Source organism: Abramis brama (assembly GCF_963993115.1).
Source record: "Abramis brama genome assembly, chromosome: 14".
Classification (NCBI taxonomy): Eukaryota; Metazoa; Chordata; class Actinopteri; order Cypriniformes; family Leuciscidae; genus Abramis; species Abramis brama.
Window position 1 is genome coordinate 14338346 of NC_139976.1, and position 20010 is coordinate 14358355.

The 20010-nt window shown below is 38.5% G+C and overlaps 1 protein-coding gene across 7 annotated transcripts in view; it reads left to right on the forward strand.

Annotated features, from left to right (window-relative positions):
* The window catches only part of usp54b (ubiquitin specific peptidase 54b), a 104874-nt gene that overhangs the window by 34877 nt on the left and 49987 nt on the right, over positions 1-20010 (forward strand). For 6 of the 7 annotated variants that reach the window (XM_084134278.1, XM_084134277.1, XM_084134276.1 and 3 more), the window contains exon 2: positions 1845-2559. In XM_084134278.1, the coding sequence (XP_083990404.1) occupies positions 2413-2559 (147 nt within the window). In that variant the 5' untranslated portion in view covers positions 1845-2412. Of the gene's footprint in view, positions 1-1844; positions 2560-7313; positions 7442-20010 lie in introns of those variants that run through there. The other variant, XM_084134281.1, reaches the window with a different exon arrangement.

Consider the following 20010-nt stretch of genomic DNA (forward strand, 5'->3'; position numbering starts at 1 on the left):
TCAGTACGGAAGTTTTTTTTAATATTTTGCAAAAAATATTAAATATATGACCAAAAAGTAATGTCCAAAATATTTATTGATCCACAAAGTGATATTTTACTGAACGGTCCCATCTATATTTTCTGTATACATTATTATTAATTGAAATAGCCTATATTAACAGCAAATTAAACTAATTCAATTTAAGCTAAACAACATGTATTGCAATTCAGTCAAATAAGAGTGCTATGTTTAAGTGCTAAGAGTGCTATGCTAAACATAAAATAATACTTTATGGATCACTATATATTTTGGTATATTACTTTTTGCTTATATTTAAGTCAATAAAGGACACAGTTTAAATACATTGCATGACGCTACACTGTCCTCTGTTGAGCAACAACATTATGGTCAGGTGGGATAATGCAGGGAAACCGATTTACCTGTTGTTAGACCCCAATAAATAGCTTGACAAGACACGTTTTCTGTCCTGTGTTGACATATTTCCTATTGTGTTAGAAAACTATCACTGTTTTGAAATTGTTGAGCTTAATTTATTAAATGACCAATGTCATTGAATCGATCAGTAGTTGATCATGAACATCACTGACCTTGATTATGAAGAGCGGGAACCCCACGTAACACCTGCCTCAGGTCTGTCACACACACTGTTCTTCCACATCAGAACATCCCTCTCCATGCCTCTGCCTTAGGAAAACAGGACATACTGCAGGGCTGGACCATGTGGACAGAGTGTGTATTGTGGGTGTGTATTTATGTAGTAGTGGGAATAGGACATGAATCCAACCTGGCAGGAGAGCTCTGTGATGCAAGCTGTGTCTCTGCAGTGCTGCTGTCTTTCCTCTCCCTTTTCCCTCCCTCTTTACCTTCCTCTCTCACTTGCTTTCTACTGGTTGGAAAGGGGAGAGGATGAGGGTATGAAACATATGATGGTCCAAATTTGTTAGAGTGGAGATTTTGCATCTATACCTAAGTTGATATATTTGCATGGCAATCGGTGTGCAGGACTGCTTTACTGTGTGTACTGTACATATGAGAGGGGTAAAAATACATAAAGTGATGTGAAAATAGGTAGTTGACAAATAACCTGTCCGTAAACCACAATAAAGATTTTAGGCTCAAATGTACATGTGTATAATTTTTACATAAATTTTTTTCTTATAAGTTTTGAGTCAACAAATTTATTAACTCATATTTTAAAATAATTTTAAATTGTGCTGTGGTGGTACAAATACATTTTTAAAAGTACAAATATTACATGTAGTCTCAATAAAATATAAAGAAAATACAATTATAATAATTATAGAATTATGCACTTGTTTTTACTGTATTTTTGATCAACTAAATGCATCCTTGGTCTACATAAGAGACTTCTTTCAAAAACATTTAAAAATAAATGTGTATTTGTACTGATTAGAGACAATTCATTTGTTTTATGATCTTATATTTTGGATTGCATCCATCAAGTTATAAAAAAAGATGAAAATATACAAATGAAATAAATATTTTACAAATAAAAAGCATTTTATTTTCTTGGATTATCCAAAATAGTGTCAATCAATGGAGAGATAGATATAAAGAGAGGGGGGTGCATATCTGAGACACAGAATCCAAAAAGTAATTTACCATATTCATGTTCTTTTGTATAAAGTATAAGGAAAGTAGAACCATTTTTTAAAAATCTGTTAAAGTTTAAAAATGATGATGGTTTTCAAACAGGTTTCCCACTCCTACTCCCCCTCCTTTTCTATGCAGATTAAAATCAGAAAGAGTTTTTTTTTTTTTTTTTTTTTTTTAAATAAAAGGAAAGTTTTTGAGTGTAAATTATTATTTCTGTTTTTCAGACCAGCTGGGCTAAGAGAGAACACATTGCAGAGGCTCAGAAGTGAAGATCAGTCAGCGGACAGAAAGTGGACACAGCTTCGTGAGGACAGTGTCTCGGACCACAGACATAGACACAAGCACTTACTCTAACAAACACTGCAACAGTCACACAGCTGCTTTTAACCAGGCCAGTATTTGCGTTTGACCCCACTTTACCACCTCAGGTGCAGGAAGGCGTTTAGACAGACAGACATTAGTGAGATTCACCCGCCCCCCCTCTCGAGAGAAAACATCACTATTATATTCACACCTGTTGGCAGATTCCTTCATTATAAATTTTGTTTTGTACTCACTGACCAAACACCCATCTCTGACCCACATATTCCTCTCTCATGGGAGTAACATAGAGAACAGCCCAGCAAAGGCACTCTCTGCTCACTCTCTCTCATTCATTCACACACACGCACACACACACACACACACTCATCTGCACTGTATTCAGGATGCCCTCCTCCTCCAGCGTGATTAGCTGGCGAAGGATGTGGCTCTTGTGGTGATTGGAGGGGGGAGTGAAGCGGAGCTGGACCCATGTCGTGGAAGCGGAACTACTTTGCGTCAGGCAGCAGTGGGCTGCAGGGGATGTTTACCCCACGCACCATGACCTCCATCGCACCCAGCAAAGGCCTGAGCAATGAGCCGGGTCAGAACAGCTGCTTCCTAAACAGTGCGCTACAGGTAGGATGGAAATTTGCCTTATGACATTAATGTGTTATACTTTACAGATGCTGTTCACACAGGGTCCAAATTTAACATGCCAAGTGACAAATGCAAGTAAGAAATTGTCTTTGAAGAAACTGTTGGCTTGTGGTTTTCTATTAGGAAAACCTGGAAATATCAGGGAATTTTAAAACGGTGATTTCCAGGTCTTAAAAAAAAGTTATGGAAACAAATAAAATATTAAAAAAACATGGAAAAAACACACATTTCTATAGTGAATATACATTTATCAAAATCAAATTATCAAAAATATATATTTTATTGGCTATGTTGACATCTGTAAATATTTATTGAAAACATATGTCAATTAAAAAAAAATGTTTAATTAAAAATACAGTACAATCAGTAATATTGTGAAATAATATTACAATTTAAAATAAAATATTATTTATGTAGTTTAGATAAATGAATAAATGATTGTATATTTCAATATATTTATAAAATGTAATTTATTCCTGTGATGGCAAAGCTGAATTTTCAGCATCATTACTCCAGTCTTCAGAAATCATTCTAATATGCTGATTTGGTGTAGAGCCCAACCGATAAAGGATTTTTAAGGCCGATACCGATACAAATATTTGGTGATTTCAAAATCCGATATTCCGATATATCGGCCGATATATATTTTTTTTTTAAATCCAGAAACGCGTAACAAAACATGAACAGATTTTCCCTAACATTAGTTATTTGTAGTTATTTAAGAGTCCTCAGCCTTACTAAAATAATATGATAATGCAGTTTAAAAATAAACTTATTTTTTTTTAAATTAACTTTATTGTCACAACAGAACAGAATATATTAAAGTTCTGATAAATATAATGTATATTAAAAATACAAACTTAAGATATGAAACTTAAAGTCCTTTGAACAAAAAAAAATCAACTATTATTATTAATATTGACAGTAATAATTTAAAAAAAATCAATGATGATGATATTATTATTATCATCATCATTTGTATTATTATTAAACAAGACAAAGGTCACTCCTAATTTTATCCATCTATTCCATCAAGCTACAACAAACCATTTTCAATCATCATTTGGTGCCTGCCTTCTAAAATCTACTACTTAGTGATGCACTAAATACATTATGTGACTCGTTAAAGGACAATTCCGGTGAAAAATGAACCTAGGGGTAATTAACACATGGTTACCGAGTCGATCGTTCCCTGGGATGCGTTTTCATGAAAATCGAATGTAAAGAGTTTTAGCTATCTCTAAAAACAGATTAGCTTAACACTAGTATATGGGGCACAGAGTAAGTAAAAGTAAATCGCTAGTTAATACCACTAACAAGGCTTAAAATAGCCTCACACTAACACGGTAGCATAATGAGGGTCCCTACATGCAAACCGAAGCATTGAGAACTTTGTAAGTGTACAGACAGTTTAATAAGAAGATACTTTATAAAGACAGTACATTACGCGTTTCAGGCATTCATCTTGGAAAACAGTCTCGACTAATCGAGTCACGAACGCCGTGCTAAGTTAGATTTCACAAACGTATTTCCTATCGACCAGCTTACTTAGCACGGCGTTCGTGACTCGATTAGTTGAGACTGTTTTCCAAGATGACGAATGCCTGAAACGCGTAATGTACTGTCTTTATAAAGTATCTTCTTATTAAACTGTCTGTACACTTACAAAGTTCTCAATGCTTCGGTTTGTATGTAGGGACCCTCATTATGCTACCGTGTTAGTGTGAGGCTATTTTGAGCCTTGCTAGTGGCATTAACTAGCGATTTACTTTTACTTACTCTTTTAAAACTCTTTACATTCGATTTTCATGAAAACACATCCCAGGGAACGATCGACTCGGTAACCATGTGTTAATTACCCCTAGGTTCATTTTTCACCGGAATTGTCCTTTAATGCTGCGGCTAAACAAAGTCAGCAACGCACAAAGCTAACTTTTATGCACAGGCTATGTTTGATACTTCTTCTCTATGTCTAAATGTTCACTCCTCGCGTGCCTAACTTACGTTTTACAATGCAGGGACTGGAACTACAGATATGCTAGTTATAAATACAGTAATCATTACTTTATTTAGGCAGAATAAGTTCGTTGTGATTTCCAAGCTCATTGATGTTAGCAGTCTTCCTTGTAGAGTGCCCTCTGGTGGACAAACTATGCAGCGCCAACACTCATAACATGGTTGCAGGGTGTTTCGTCCGCTTTTATTTTATTTTTTAAATATTCATTTATGGGCCGTTATAAATGCCGATACCGATAGTTTGGAAAATGCCTAATATCGGCCGATAATATCGGCCCGCCGATATATCGGTCGGGCTCTAATTTGGTGCTTAAGAAACATTTGTTGTTATCAATGTTGAAAACTGTTTCATATTTTTTGGGAACCATGATACATCTTTCTCAGGATTTTTTGATGAATAGAAAGTTCAAAATAGCAAAATGTATATATTGTCGTTAGTATACGACGCTGCATGTGACATAATGACGTTTGTTTTGTTTGTCACAAACACGCAACGGAAACTAATACCTTTGTCAAAAGGACACTAAATACACACTACATATCCCAATTTCTCAATTCACTCACCTTTTGGCAGCTAGCAAAAATAGTTAGCAAAAAGTTTCTTCTGGGCCTTGTATGAACAGCACAGAACAAATGTGATTGGTCAAAGAGAAGTTGTTGCGCGGCTGAAGCGGTATTTAGTATGCTGGGATAGTTGTAGAGTTCATTCAGAGTATTCTGGATTTCTCTCTTGTTTCTCTCTCTCCCATTTTATCCTTTTCATGCGCCTGTATCTGATGTCACTGTTAGTCTATGCCGGTCCCAGTTTAGCAGAGCTTTATCTGGGTCTTCTGTGTAGGCTGTCCTCACTTACACCAATATGTCTGGCCAAACATTCTGTCTGCTCATAAATTAAACATTCCTCTGTGTTACCTACCCAACATAGCCTTGAAAAATGTCTCTGAAAGCCATTTGACTGCTTTCATAAGGGATATTCAAAACTTCATCCCATACTTTTATAATAGACTAGTCAGTAGACCTTTTTTGTTCTATATATATATATATATATATATATATATATATATATATATATATATATATATACATATACACTCCGATTACGCCATTACATTACATGTCAACAGCAGGTCCCCCAGTTCCCATATATTACAGGGATTGTGAATTAAAAAAGTGACGTTAATACAGGTTCTGTTGGTCCTATGAATCACCCGTCGTTCAAGCTAGTGTTGCCAAGTTCGCGGTCCATCTGAGTTTAAGCGTGGAGCGCAAGTCATCTTTTCCACTTAACTACAAGTTATAGTACGAAATATACATGATTGAACATCAGAAGGTATGTCGAAAGAAACAGTACAATTTACTAAAATGTATCATCTCTTATGTAATCACTCAATCATGGTTTCAATCGCAGAAAGACAGCAATAAAACATCTGAACAATGTCACTTAATGTTTCATTTACCTCAGGAAAGTCATCCAGTGTTCACAGTTTATTAGTTAGCTAAAAAAAAACACTACATAGGAGCTAATGAACAAGACAAGTGTTTATGAAAACTACCTTATGTGCAATTAAAATGTTTGTATACAACTCAGTTGTTATTTGAGTGTGATTATTATATCTGAAAATAAATAGCAGTTGAATATTTTAGCTCTGTTGATCATTTTAACCTTTACAATTGTAGTAATGCACCATATGAGAGGGTTCCCTGTATAGTTTAGAGTATTAGTTCCTTAAGAAAAACGAACATGTAAGCCTATCTGAAATATTTACAAATGAATCAATATTGAATCAATTGTGTAATACTATACTGTGGTATTTTCTGACATAATTATCGTACTGTCTATACTGTAGCTTAAGCATTCAACAGCATAAGAAAATTAGATAGATAGATTGATAGATTGATAGATAGATAGACAGATACTGTAGATAGATAGATAGATAGATAGATAGATAGATAGATAGACAGATAGATAGATAGATAGATAGATAGATAGATAGATAGATAGATAGATAGATAGATAGACAGATAGATAGATAGACAGATAGACAGATAGATAGATAGATAGATAGATAGATAGATAGATTGATTGATAGACAGATAGACAGACAGATAGATAGATAGATAGATAGATAGATAGATAGATTGATAGACAGATAGACAGATAGACAGATAGATAGATAGATAGATAGATAGATAGATAGATAGATTTAAAGAACAAAAACAGACCATTCCAGAATCACCCCTCTCTTGTGCTGTACATGCCCAAAAGAGGGATACGATTTATACATACCAAAAGAGGAAGTAAGAAAAAAGAGAAAGGGTGAAGAAAAAGTTATCAAATCATAAAATTTTTATTCTCCATACTTTAGAGGAATCCTTGATAATCACTTTATAGTCGCTGTAACAGTACCGGACAGGGATGAGTGAGCAGAATTATGCTCCAGGGTTTTTTCATGTTTCCTTTTTGTTCAGTCGCAACATACTTAAAAGAGCTAAATCAAATCACAGATCCAGTGAAGTCAAACTAACTTCTTATCAGCCGTTAGACAGGAATTCTATTAGCGAGTCCCCTCTAGATTAGCTCATCATGTGTGAGAGACTGTAGCACCACAGCTGATTCTCCAAAGGATTTTGCATTTTCGTCCTGAGTGCTTTGTTGTAAATGGGGCGCTTCTTTCAACCCTTTAGGGCGCTTCATTCAAAAGCCAAGTCCAGCACTACAGATCTGTCTGAGCTTTTCCAAAATGGGCTCAGCGATGGATGTGCTCATTTTCAGCTGGATCAGGCCAGCCAGGTGTGCGGGAGCAAAAGGTCCGGGCTTCATCTCGCAATAGAGACTTATTAATAGGTAATGAAAAATAAAAATGGGCTATTATACTAATCCTGTGATCGGAACACAATGCAGGAGAGAGGATTGGCTAAATGAGTTCTGTGTCAGTGGCATCTGACATGGGAGCAATTTGCACTTTTCTCACTTAATATTCACTTAATATTCAACAATATTATTGATCTGACTGTAGTGACGATGTTGTATGAGAACTGAACTGAGCTGGAGGATGACTTTTTTTTTTTTTGCAGAACTGATTTATAGATTAAATGAGAACAGAACTGAATCAACACTGAACTGACTTCAGTTAAACTTTGTATAAAGCGCTATATAAATAAAGGTAACTTGACTTGACTGTTTCCTTGAGAATTAAAGGGAGAGTTTGGCCAAAAATGAAAAATTGTGTTATTTACTCGCCTTTTATTACCTCATGTCATTCCAAAACTGTATGACTTATTTTTGGTAAGTGGAACTCAAAAGAAGATGTTTTGAATAAGATTGGGGTCAAAAACAAGATTGGACCCCATTGACTTTCATTGTATAGAGATTTTTCCAAATATATTTGTGTTCAGCAGAAGATTGAGTCAGGATTGGAAGGTTTGGAACGACATGAGGGAGAGTTCATTTTTGGATGAACTATTCCTTTAAGTCTACTGTCCTGGAAGGCAGGTCGCTCCGAGACCTCGGAGGCTCTACTTAATATCAGTTTGGAAAAGGTCTTGCAGACTCCTCCAGAGATTAGGTGTTTAATTTAAGCCTGGAAGTTGAGTTCTAAATTTCCCCCCTTCATGCACATTCTCATCCCACTGCGACTTAAGTAACACGAAAGGCTCTTAATTTAGCAATATATATATATATTTATTTATATATTTCTTGCTCTGAAATCTGGAAGTGGTTCAGTTGTGAGCTCAGGGCTTACTTTACCGTATCCTGAGATAACCTTGCTGAAATAATTAATACACATTTTAATCATGCACTTATTATGAAGTGTCTAATCATATCTCACTTTTTTCTATTCATGAAGAGACTAATCATATCTAATTTTAAAATGTGTGCAGAAGTATCTAAACTACTGCAGGGTCATTCTGTGCCTTTCTTTCTAAAAGTACTTTTCTGTAAGATTTGATAGTCTGTCAGATAGATAATGCGTTAAGTGTTAATAAATTGCATACTGCCATCTCAAGCTAAATTAATACATTTTAATACATGTTTTAATATAATTATCCTTTCATACTGTAAATGTAACTGGGTTGACAGTAACATGACAGTTTTACCATATACCGTACACTACTGTTTAAAAGTTTGGGTCAGTAAGACATTTTTTAATATATTTATTCAGCAAGGATGCATTAAGTGGATCAAAAGTGACTTTTACATTGTTACAAACAATTCAATTTCAAATAAATGCTGTTCATTTTAACTTTGTATTCATCAAAGAATCCTTCTCACGGTTTCCACAAAAATATAAAGCAGCACAACTGTTTTCAGTTTTGATAATAATAAGAAATGTTTATTGAGCATCAAATCAACATCATATAATTAATTCTGAAGGATCATGTGAAACTGAAGACTGGAAAATCAGAAAGATGTTGTAAACACATGTGAAGACAACGGAAGGACTGTGTTTTGGCATCAGCTATTCATTGTTGAAATCATTTTATTACTTATGGAAATGAGAAACATTAATGGCACCTGTTTGGTGGAATCATCCTTCAGTGTACCTAACAATAGAGGAATAATTCTCTCTATGCATGATTGTTTGAGTATTAAATGGATAGATGGGCTCATAATGAAGCATATGTTTAGCCTATAAACAGCCTCCAGTGTCACCTGTCCTGTTAGCATACCATGACTTTTTTTTCTTCGTTTTTCTCTCTTTTTTTCCCCTTATTCAGCTGCCATTAGTGCTGTTTTACATAGCGCTGTCAGTGTTGCTTGTCTGCCGGAGCACCTGTTCTGAGAGTGTTGTGATTTTTCTCATTAGGACGAGAGCAATAAGCCGCTGTCCACATTAAGCCTTATCAGAGCTCATTTGAATAAACAGCCCATGTCCTTGACTGAAGCTGGGCCAGAACTGCTGCCGGTAATTATCCCGGCCCATGCCATGCCACCTTTGTCTCCCCTCTGGCCCGGGTCACGTGGTTTCATTCATTTATTTCCTCTGCCAGCCAACGTGATCAAATCCAGATTTTATGGTGATTGCGGCACTTAAAAAGCCATTTTTCAGCTGTCTTCCCTCATACCAGCTGTGAATGCAATCATTGATAGAAATACCTTGAGATAAAAAAGAATAAATGGTGAAGAAAAACAGAAAGGAACTAATGGAGCATGCCAATGTTTCTTTTACTTATTTGCATAATCAAAATATCCATTGTATTACTGAAACTGTGAAACAGTGTGGCTTTTCTTTCTTTCTTTCTTTCTTTCTTTCTTTCTTTCTTTCTTTCTTTCTTTCTTTCTTTCTTTCTTTCTTTCTTTCTTTCTTTCTTTCTTTCTTTCCTTTCATTTCTTCATTTGTCCTTCATCCCTTTCTTTTCTTTTCTTTTCTTTTCTTCCATCCATTGTTTCCTTCCTTCCTTTCTTTTGCTTTCATTTAACCTTTAATTTTCATTTTCCCTTTCATTTTTATTTTCTTCCTTCCATTCTTCATTCTGTCTGTTTTTTTTCCTTCCTTACTTACTCCTTTTTTCTTGTCTTTCCTTCTTTCATTCCTTTTTTATTTTCCTTCCTTATTTCCTTCCTTACTTCCTCCTTTCTTCTTGTCTTTCCTTCTTTCCTTCCTTTTTTATTTTCCTTCCTTATTTCCTTCCTTCTTTACTGTTTTCCTCTTTTTCTTCCCATTTCCATTCTTCCTGTCCTTTTTCTTCTTTTCTTTCCTCCTTTATTAGTTTCACTTCTTTCATATTTCAACCTCCTCCTTCTTCTTCTTCTTCTTCTTCTTCTTCTTCTTTAATTTTCATTCCCAAAGTCCTTCCATCCACTCTTCCTTCCTTCCTTCCTTTGAATTTTTCCTCCTTTTTATTCGTCTTTCTTTTTTCCTTTCTTGTCATGTTCATATAGTAGTAGTTCATTAGTATGATAAGATAAACAATTAACAACAAAACATTGAGTCCTGATGAGCTTTAACAGAGAAAGACAACCATTACATTATTTGTGGAAACCGATTGGGGAATGCTGGCTCAAGGATAAATATGTTTCCATATTTATTTATGGTAATTTATGCACTTTAAGACACAGAACTGTGTCTGTTCACTTCTGTGCACATGAATCTAAAAACATTACCTTGAGAAACCCCAAAATGAACTATGTTTGGTATGCAATATTACCATACTGCTTACTTACTGCTTACTTACAGTATACAGGATTCATATATAAAAAAATGCCTAGAGCATGAAGTACACTATATGCATGCTTCATACTTCAAAAATAGAGTGTAATATGGACCTTTGTTGTTCTGAATGGTTGTTTAATGCTTGAAATTAGATCAGTAACACCTATTAAACTGAAATGGCCATCATCTTTGTGTGCCTGTGATGTTGCAGCACTTTCACTCTATGCTGAAAGAGACCAAAACAGTACCGTAATTCTAGTCTGGTGTGCATCCGTGTGAAATGGCAGCTACGTCATCTCCTCATTCACAATACAAAATGTCGCGGCAAGTGTGAAGACAGCTGTTGTGGGAAACAAAATGCAACAACATAAATAAACCTTAAATAGTTAACCTGCACTGGCATATGTCTGTAGCGTGTATGTTAAAGGTACCTATATTTAGCATTCAATATCTGTCTGGAGCAGGACAAATATGATCTGGAATGAAGCTGGAGTGTTTTTTTTAACTTGACAATCCAGGTGGGCCGTGATTTCCTGGTCATAGAGCTGCGTATAAGTGCTGGAGGAAACGCAAACATCTGCAGGAACTGGCTTGTTTACAGTTGGGATTAATGGACTGGGTTGGAACTAGAAGCTGCATGGACGAGTCCCAGTGGGCCATTATAGCCTGGCTGTTCCTGTCACACAACTGTGTGGATGCAGATGTAGATGTATCTTCAAAGGATAAATCCCTCAAGTTTTATTCAATTAAATTGCATTCAACATTCTTGTGTAGTGCAAAATCTAAATTTTAGATTTAATCTGAGATTGTTGACTTAAATGTAACAGATCACGGCAAACATTTTTTGAGTTCTGACAACTTATTTGCAAACACTCAAACGACTCCCAGGGTCTTGGCTGGAACATTCTCATGACATCCTTCATTCAATTGACCATCATTCGCCCGAGTCCTTTCCCTCAGTGCCGTCTGCTTGACTGAAGATCTAGTCATAGGAAGCCGCTCTGACAGTCTTACCTCCCCATAACCCTATAGAGGGGGCAACAACCTGTCTCTTCTCCTCTCACACCTGTCATAATCTGCAGAGGTTCAGTGACCCAGATTATAAGACCACGTTCCCTGTCAGTCGACCCCTTGCCCTCGCGTGCCTTACGGCCTGTGCTGTTCTGCTGGTGGTAGAGGGACACTTCTCTCTGGAAGATGGGAGGTGTGTGCTAGTTGTCACCATCGTGTAACCTCCTGGTCTCATAATAAAGGAATTATGTATTTAAATTTGGGAAGTCAGGTGTTGTCAAACATGTATGCACTCTTTTGCGGAATAGAACATTTTTATGGATATCTGAAAAAAGTCTATTTTTTAGCGCACAACATGTTTTAGTAATGTTCTACTGTATGTTTGGACTTTGATGCTCATTTCTGGTCCATATTGTGTACTCGTTTTAGTCTCTTAACAAGTAGTATGAAAGAAGTGCTTTCATGTTTTTTTTGGCACTACAAAGTACGTTCCACTACAAATCATCATTATCCGTCGCTTTTTCGCTTTGGGTTGTAAAATTTCCATAAATTCGGAGTTTTTATCTGCTTTATTTGTTTAAAGTTACTTTTCCAGCAGAGGTCCGGGCAAAACTTTTTCTGCAATAGATATAAATGTCCATATGGACAGCAGTGGTACTTTGTAAAAAATAAAAATAAAATTATTGAAATATTTATTCAGTCAAGCTAAAACGGATATGAATATAACCAGGTAAGATCAGCTGTTTAATCACACTAGTTTATTTAATTTTACAGTGAGATACCTACTGTATGTATAACACTTAAGTTGGTAACACTTTACAATAAGGTCCCATTAGTTGACATTAGTTAAGATATTAACTAACAATGAACAATACATTTATTACAGTATTTATTCATCTTTGTTAACATTAGTTAACTGTTCATTGTTAGTTCATGTTAGCTCAGGCACATTAAATAATATTAACAGATACAACTTTTGATAATGCATTAGTAAACATTGAAATAAACATTAACTAATATTAATGAATGCATTACAAGTATTTTTCATTGTTAGTTCATAGTTAATAAATGGAACCTTATTGTAAAGTTGCCCATAAGGCTTACATAGAGAAGATATAGGGTTCAGCTGTCACATCCACCGTCTGTCTTCCTCATCTGTCTTTGCACTACACTCCCCAGAATCCTCCTTGGCGCACACCTGCACTCACTCTCCTCACTCTCCTCTAAGTAATTATCATCATCACCTGTACCTCGTCATCTCACCCCTTTATATTCAGCACTCAACCTTCAGTCATCGTCTGGTCTCGTCTATACAAGACACACAGACTCCCTTCCTACACCTACCTGCATACTTACCGTCGATCCCGATCTTCTTCAGCCTGTCTTCAGTCCATCTTCAGAGAATCTTCATCATCTGCATCTGCAAGAGAAAGAGAGACTTTGTTATCATTCAGTTAAGCTTCATCCAATTATCTACTTCCTGTTTACTCACCTTTCACGCTGTGTCCGATCCATTCTGCTATTAAAATATCAAACTTACCATCTTGCCTGCTTCGTTTGTACGAAACCTGACAGAAGACCAGACCAAGATGCAGAATCTTTCGGATTCCAGGATGAGTCAGCTTTCATTATTCTACGCAGCCCTGTTCATCATCCGGTTGGTTCCTGCCTAGCCGGCATTTCAGTTCGGGTCCGAAACGCAACTTAAGGAGGATGACTTCTCCGATCTCCCTCCTCTCATCGGCCCAGTTGATCCACAACCGCCAGTCATCTTCACTTCCTCACCCATCCTCATCCAGAACCATATCGAGCCTTCAAGTGTCTTCCCAGCTGAACCAGAGCCTGCAAGCGTCTGCCCAGTTGAACCAGAGCCTGCAAGCGTCTGCCCAGTCGAACCAGAGCCTGCAAGCGTCTGCCTAGTCGAGCCAGAGCCAGCAAGGGTCTGCCTAGTCGATACTGCTCATAGCGACTGCCCAGCCGAGACTGCTCACAGCGACTACCCAGCCGAGACTGCTCACAGCGACTGCCCTGCTGAGACTGCTCACAGCGACAGCACGAAGCCCTCTTCACCGCTGGTCCCGTCCAGCACAGAGCCTTCACCGCTGGTCCCGTCCAGCACGAAACCCTCTTCACAGCTGGTCCTGCCCAGCTCAAAGCCCTCTTCGCCGCTGGTTCCGTCCAGCTCAAAGCCCTCTTCGCCGCTGGTCCTGTCCAGCTCAAAGCCCTCTTCGTCGCTGGTTCCGTCCAGCACAGAGCCCTCATCGCTGCCCAGCACAGAGCCCTCATCGCTGCCCAGCACAGAGCACAGAGCCCTCATCGCTGCCCAGCACAGAGCCCTCATCGCTGCCCAGCTCAAAGCCCTCTTCATCGCTGGTCCCGTCCAGCTCAGAGCCCTCTTCGCCGCTGGTCCCGTCCAGCTCAGAGCCCTCTTCGCCGCTGGTCCCGTCCAGCTCAGAGCCCTCTTCGCCGCTGGTCTTGTCCAGCTCAGAGTCCTCTTCGCCGCTGGTCCTGTCCAGTCCAGAGCTGCCTTCGTCACTGGTCCTGTCCTGTCCAGCCCAGAGCCACTTTTGCCCCCTGCCTCATCCAGCCCAGTGTCAAAGCCTGATAATTTCCCCAAGGAAATTTTGGGGCGGGGCTATAAGTCCTCTCCGCCATGGCCACCCGAAGGGTCCTCTCTGCCATGGCCAACCGAAGGGTCCTCTCCGCCATGGTCACCCGAAGGGTCCTCTTCGCCATGGCCACCTCCTCAGCCTTCTTCACCATGGCCACCTCCTCAGCCTGCTTCACCATGGCCGCCCGAAGGGAAGTCTCCGCCATAGTCCCCTGACCAGTCTGCTCCGCCATGGTGGTCTGGACCATCCTGGAGTCCGTCCATCTACACCCGGTCCACCTCCCCATCACGGACTCCAGGATTCCCACCCCCCCCTCCCGTGTTCTGCTGCTTTCGGCGCGGGTCGCGCCTTGCGGGAGGGGGGAGTAATGTCACATCCACCGTCTGTCTTCCTCATCTGTCTTTGCACTACACTCCCCAGAATCCTCCTTGGCGCACACCTGCACTCACTCTCCTCACTCTCCTCTAAGTAATTATCATCATCACCTGTATCTCGTCATCTCACCCCTTTATATTCAGCACTCAACCTTCAGTCATCGTCTGGTCTCGTCTATACAAGACACACAGACTCCCTTCCTACACCTACCTGCATACTTACCGTCGATCCCGATCTTCTTCAGCCTGTCTTCAGTCCATCTTCAGAGAATCTTCATCTGCATCTGCAAGAGAAAGAGAGACTTTGTTATCATTCAGTTAAGCTTCATCCAATTATCTACTTCCTGTTTACTCACCTTTCACGCTGTGTTCGATCCATTCTGCTATTAAAATATCAAACTTACCATCTTGCCTGCTTCGTTTGTACGAAACCTGACATCAGCATTGTCCTCTTAAGAATTTTTTTTGAAAATGTAAATCTGAGAAGAACCTAATTTTCTACATTGTTTTAATGAGAATATCAGTCTATTTTGCTGCTCACCACAGTGCCTTCGTTACTTTTGTTAAAATAACCGCATCATCTTACTGAAGCTCTTTTTTTAATCAGTAATGAGCCCGCTTTATGCAGAAAAATCATTACCATTAACGTCCCTGTGTGCTTGTGCTGTGTACAGCTCCGTTGTTTTAATGCTCTGCACTTAAAGTATACCGTTTAAACAAAATGTATACCATATAAACGGCAAAATAGTGCAAGCGATGTCCGCTAATTGGTGACCCCTGGTATATTCATCTCAATATACATTCTTTTTGTAAGGTCCTCTCTGAGTTCCTGCCCTCTGGCTTGTGATTATTCTTAAACATAAGGTTCAAATCAAATCTAAAAGAAGAGATAACATATTGGTTTCAAAGCATTTGGAAACATGGCTTTGCAAAACTTTCTCTTTGTGTTCATGAATGGACAGAATTGAATATACCATCTCCACCTTTATAAAGATTGAATCTCCCTCCAAATTTTATATCTGTAGGATTTCTGTCTTATTAGAAAGAACTGTTAACATGCCTGTAATATTTTCCTTGGCTTGTTTCTATAGTGGTGAGGCATTAGTATAGTACAAGCGTGAGGATGAAACAATGGGAGAGAGGGTAAGAGAACTCTATATGACTTTACAAAGAGAAAAGAGTTCATTAGGACCACTTCTTTTAGAACTCCCACAAAATTAATCACACTCACAACGACCTAACAGAATGTCTGTCGTATTAATTACTGTCCCTAAGGGATGAGGAGAGTGAGAGTATCAGAGAAATGAAAATGTGGCTAGCAGGCCTGATCAGGTAGCAGATGCTTGGAGACCATTCAGTGCCGAAGGACATGAAAAGACCCTCTCTCTCGTTTTTGTCCTTGTGTTGGCCCATTTCTTATAGCTTTGTTCATTTTTCAGAGCCTGTTTCAAACGTTTACAAATTGTCTTCTGGAAGCTGTCCACTCCACAGTCTTTAATGATGACTGATTGGCTGGACTTGCTTTTTTTACCCCGTTCTAATAGATATTAATGAAAGAATAGAGGACATATCTAATAGCCAATCATATACAAATGTTACCTACCTTTTTTTTTTTTTACAATAACCAAAAGGTTAATATTGAGGTCTTACATTTTAGACTCCATGTTTCCAGTTAATGTCAAAACAGAATAAACCGTCAACCACACAACAGCTGCGTTTCATTCCTGAGTGAATAAACATTTTTGAAAGAATCGATTCAGTTTAGTGTGTTCATTGATCCACTCATGAAGAAAGTCATTTGGTTTGTTCCAAAATAAATAAGCATCTTTAATGAATTGTTTGAGTGAATGATTCACTGACAATGACAGTATTTGTCAGACTGATTCAAACCAATCTTTTTGAACTATTTGTTCGGGAATCAGACTACATTTGCACTGTATGTTTTTGATTCACTAAAAAGAACCGGTTTTAGAGGCCGTTCACTCAAAATGCGATTGTACATCCCAATGCACTGCTTTTATATAGTTTTTCTATATAAATGTGCACTAGACCAGGGGTGCCCAATACTGGAGATATACCTTCTTGCAAAGTTCATCTCCAACCCTGATCAAACACAACTGTACCAGCAAATTAAGATCTTCAGGAGCACTTGATAATTACAAATTGTGTTGGATCAGGGCTGGATCTGAACTCTGCAGGTAGGTAGATCTCCAGGAACAGGATTGGGCAACCCTGCACTAGACCGATATGTTTGACCATTGCGCTAGCATCTCGCAATCTTTTGTTGTGGCGTTGAAGATTCAGCAGTGCAGGAGATTTGCATTCTATCCGTGCCACTGCCGTCACAGAGTTTGAATATATGTATGTTTCAATTAACCTCTGACTGAAGATCTTTGCCGTTTTTCTTCCTCTGCATAGTGCCGCAAACTCGCCTTCCTCTCAGGAGTTAGGGATGATCGATTGGTCACTGACGTTGAATGGGAGGGGTATGGTGGTGCGTGTGCATCTGTCACTCTGAGTCATCCCAGCCTGCTCACATGGGATTCACTCACATAAACACACACACTTACTGCTCGACGCAGCCCCTCTCCTACTCAAGACTGTATAGCATCAGAGCCCTCTCCGCAGGATTGCTGACGGAGAGTGTAATTTATCACTGTGCTTAAAGTTGTCTCTGTTTCCATGAGATCCTCGTCATATTTTCACCATGTAAAACCCAGAGTGAGTGCTTTAGCTGGGGCCCACACTGCAGAATGCTGCCTATTTAGACTCTGCAGTAATTAAAGGTGCTCTAAGCGATGTCACACGTTTTATGGGCCGAAACATTTTTTGTCACATACAGCAAACATCTCCTCACTATCCGCTAGCTGCTTGTCCCCTGAACACACTGTAAAAAAACGCGGTCTCTGTAGATAGCCCAGGCTCCACAAATGGCATCAGAAACAAACTGGCCCAGCCTGGACCACGAAACATAACAAAGAGTGTTCCAGCCAATAACCGACAAGAATGATTTGGGGGTGGGGGTTGGGGGGTTAGTGCGCGTGCACATGAGGAGAGAGATGCATGAAGAGGGAAGTTAGCTAGAGGAGAGATGTCGTAGACAACGACTAACATTAGAATTATATTCTCTTGAATTTTGATATGGCCGACACACGACCAAAGAGACGACGTTCCGATGAACAAATAGCAAAGAAGAGGGAAAAGGAGAAGGAACGTGCAAAGTCCCGAATTTACATCGGAAAAGCCTCCGACTCGTTCATGACTGTTTCAGGAAGCATGGAAGGGAGGGGGAGGGGACGGGATGATGAGGGAGGGTAGGTCAAGCTAGCCTCCGTTTTGTTTGACAATACTTCGAACGTCAACCTTTCAATGGGGAGTGAATTGAGAAAATCTTTATCATTTATCATTAAAATTGTTTTGTATAAAGTTATTTGCGAGCAGCTTGGCAAAACCATCATTTGCCATTTGACATATTCATTTTGGACCCTGTAGAACAATGAAGCATTACGAAATGAATAATAATTCTATTTTTTTTTATTCTGTGAAAATTTGTTTAAATGCAAAATTAAACAGTTTGAACTCATTTATGCAAATGAATCAAACTTAAATTTCATCAGTAGCAAAAACTGTATTAGAGTTAGGTCAAATACGCTATTAAAATGTCTCTCGCATTAGAAATTTCATATTTAATATATATCGCCCTGCTCTATCCTTCCTTCCTTTCTGTCTTTCTTTCTTTGTTTCTTTTTTTCTTTCACTCTATCTCTCTCTCTATGCCCTCTCTGCAACTGCGGAACTGACTGCCGGTCCTCACCCATATCCACTCAGCTCATTGTTCAGCAGGTAGCCGATTCATCACTACTAAATAAAATAAGGACGGGGAGAGAAAAGCGCATATGCCAGCACCAGAATGCAATCTGTCATCCTCCAGCGTCTCTCCTCTCACTCCTTCAGCTCTGCTAAGCTCCTCTCTTTCAGCTGTAGCCCTTAAATTCAGCCCCACTCCTTTGAAGTGTGTTGCTAAAGTCCTGACAGGTCATAGAACTGGGCTCTCTGTAGAGGCTGTGTATGAGTTCGGTTTAGGCCCATTTAATAGTGGATTGGAATGGAACAGTGTTTGTGCTTAATCTGCTTAAGCCTGGTCTCATCTTCCTGCGCTATTAGGCACACAACTTACATCATCGCTTATGTGCCTTTTTCAGCCTTTCCTGGGTGTATCCTAGTGATTTAGTGGCCTTTGATTTGACCTCTTCATCTTCATCATCTTCATCTTTACCGCCCACCCCCGTCCCCTGCATTAACCCCTAGATTACAGAAATAGGATCAGGACATAGAATAGGATTAGGAGATGCTGCAAACCAGATTTGAACTATTGCACTGAGAGCAGGAACCAACCGACAAGTTGTATTTAATAAATCTGTCAGTTTGAAGGACATTAGATTAATCAATGTATTCCAAAGAATAAATAAATGCTTTAACTCATTTAAATTACTTATAAATTACATTACAATTTTTATTTATTTAAAAATGTATTTCTTTACTCAAGATACTTTATTAAAGAAATTAAATTATTAAATTTTGTCCTGCATTACAGTCTACCAGAGACTCGAGTTGCACTTAAGTCACACACACACACACACACACACACACACACAAAAAAGACTTGCGATTTGACTTGGACTTGTGAACCACTGACTCGAGACTTGACTTGGACATGAAGACAGAGACTCATTTTGAGTCATTTTGGTACGGCAATCTCTCCTTACTACCCCACATGACAGCATGAAACAACATTTTACTGTTCTTTCTTTATTCTTTCATTTCTTATCAATTTGTAAACACACCAAGTCGGCATTATTATATGTATATATGGAACATGTTTTGGAGTAAAGCATTTAATTCATAATGTGATTTACCCCCCATTATTTTACTTCAATGAAAGGTTATGTTTTTGGGATTTTTTCTAATGAAAGATCAAAAGGATAAACAATGCATATTTATTTTTACAGCCATCTTTAATCATATTTACTAGGTGTACCAATAATTCTGACCACATCTGTATATATATTGCTTGCTGTCCATGTTTCCATGTCCTTTTCATGTTTTTGCTACCATATGCATATAATATCAAAATCTACCAAGTTAATTTGCATCTTGACTAGTGGACGGACACTTTTTTATGCATTTTATGACCCTGTCTGTCTTTCCTTATATTACTAATTTACCTTATATTACCAGTACTTTCTTAGGTAACTACACTGT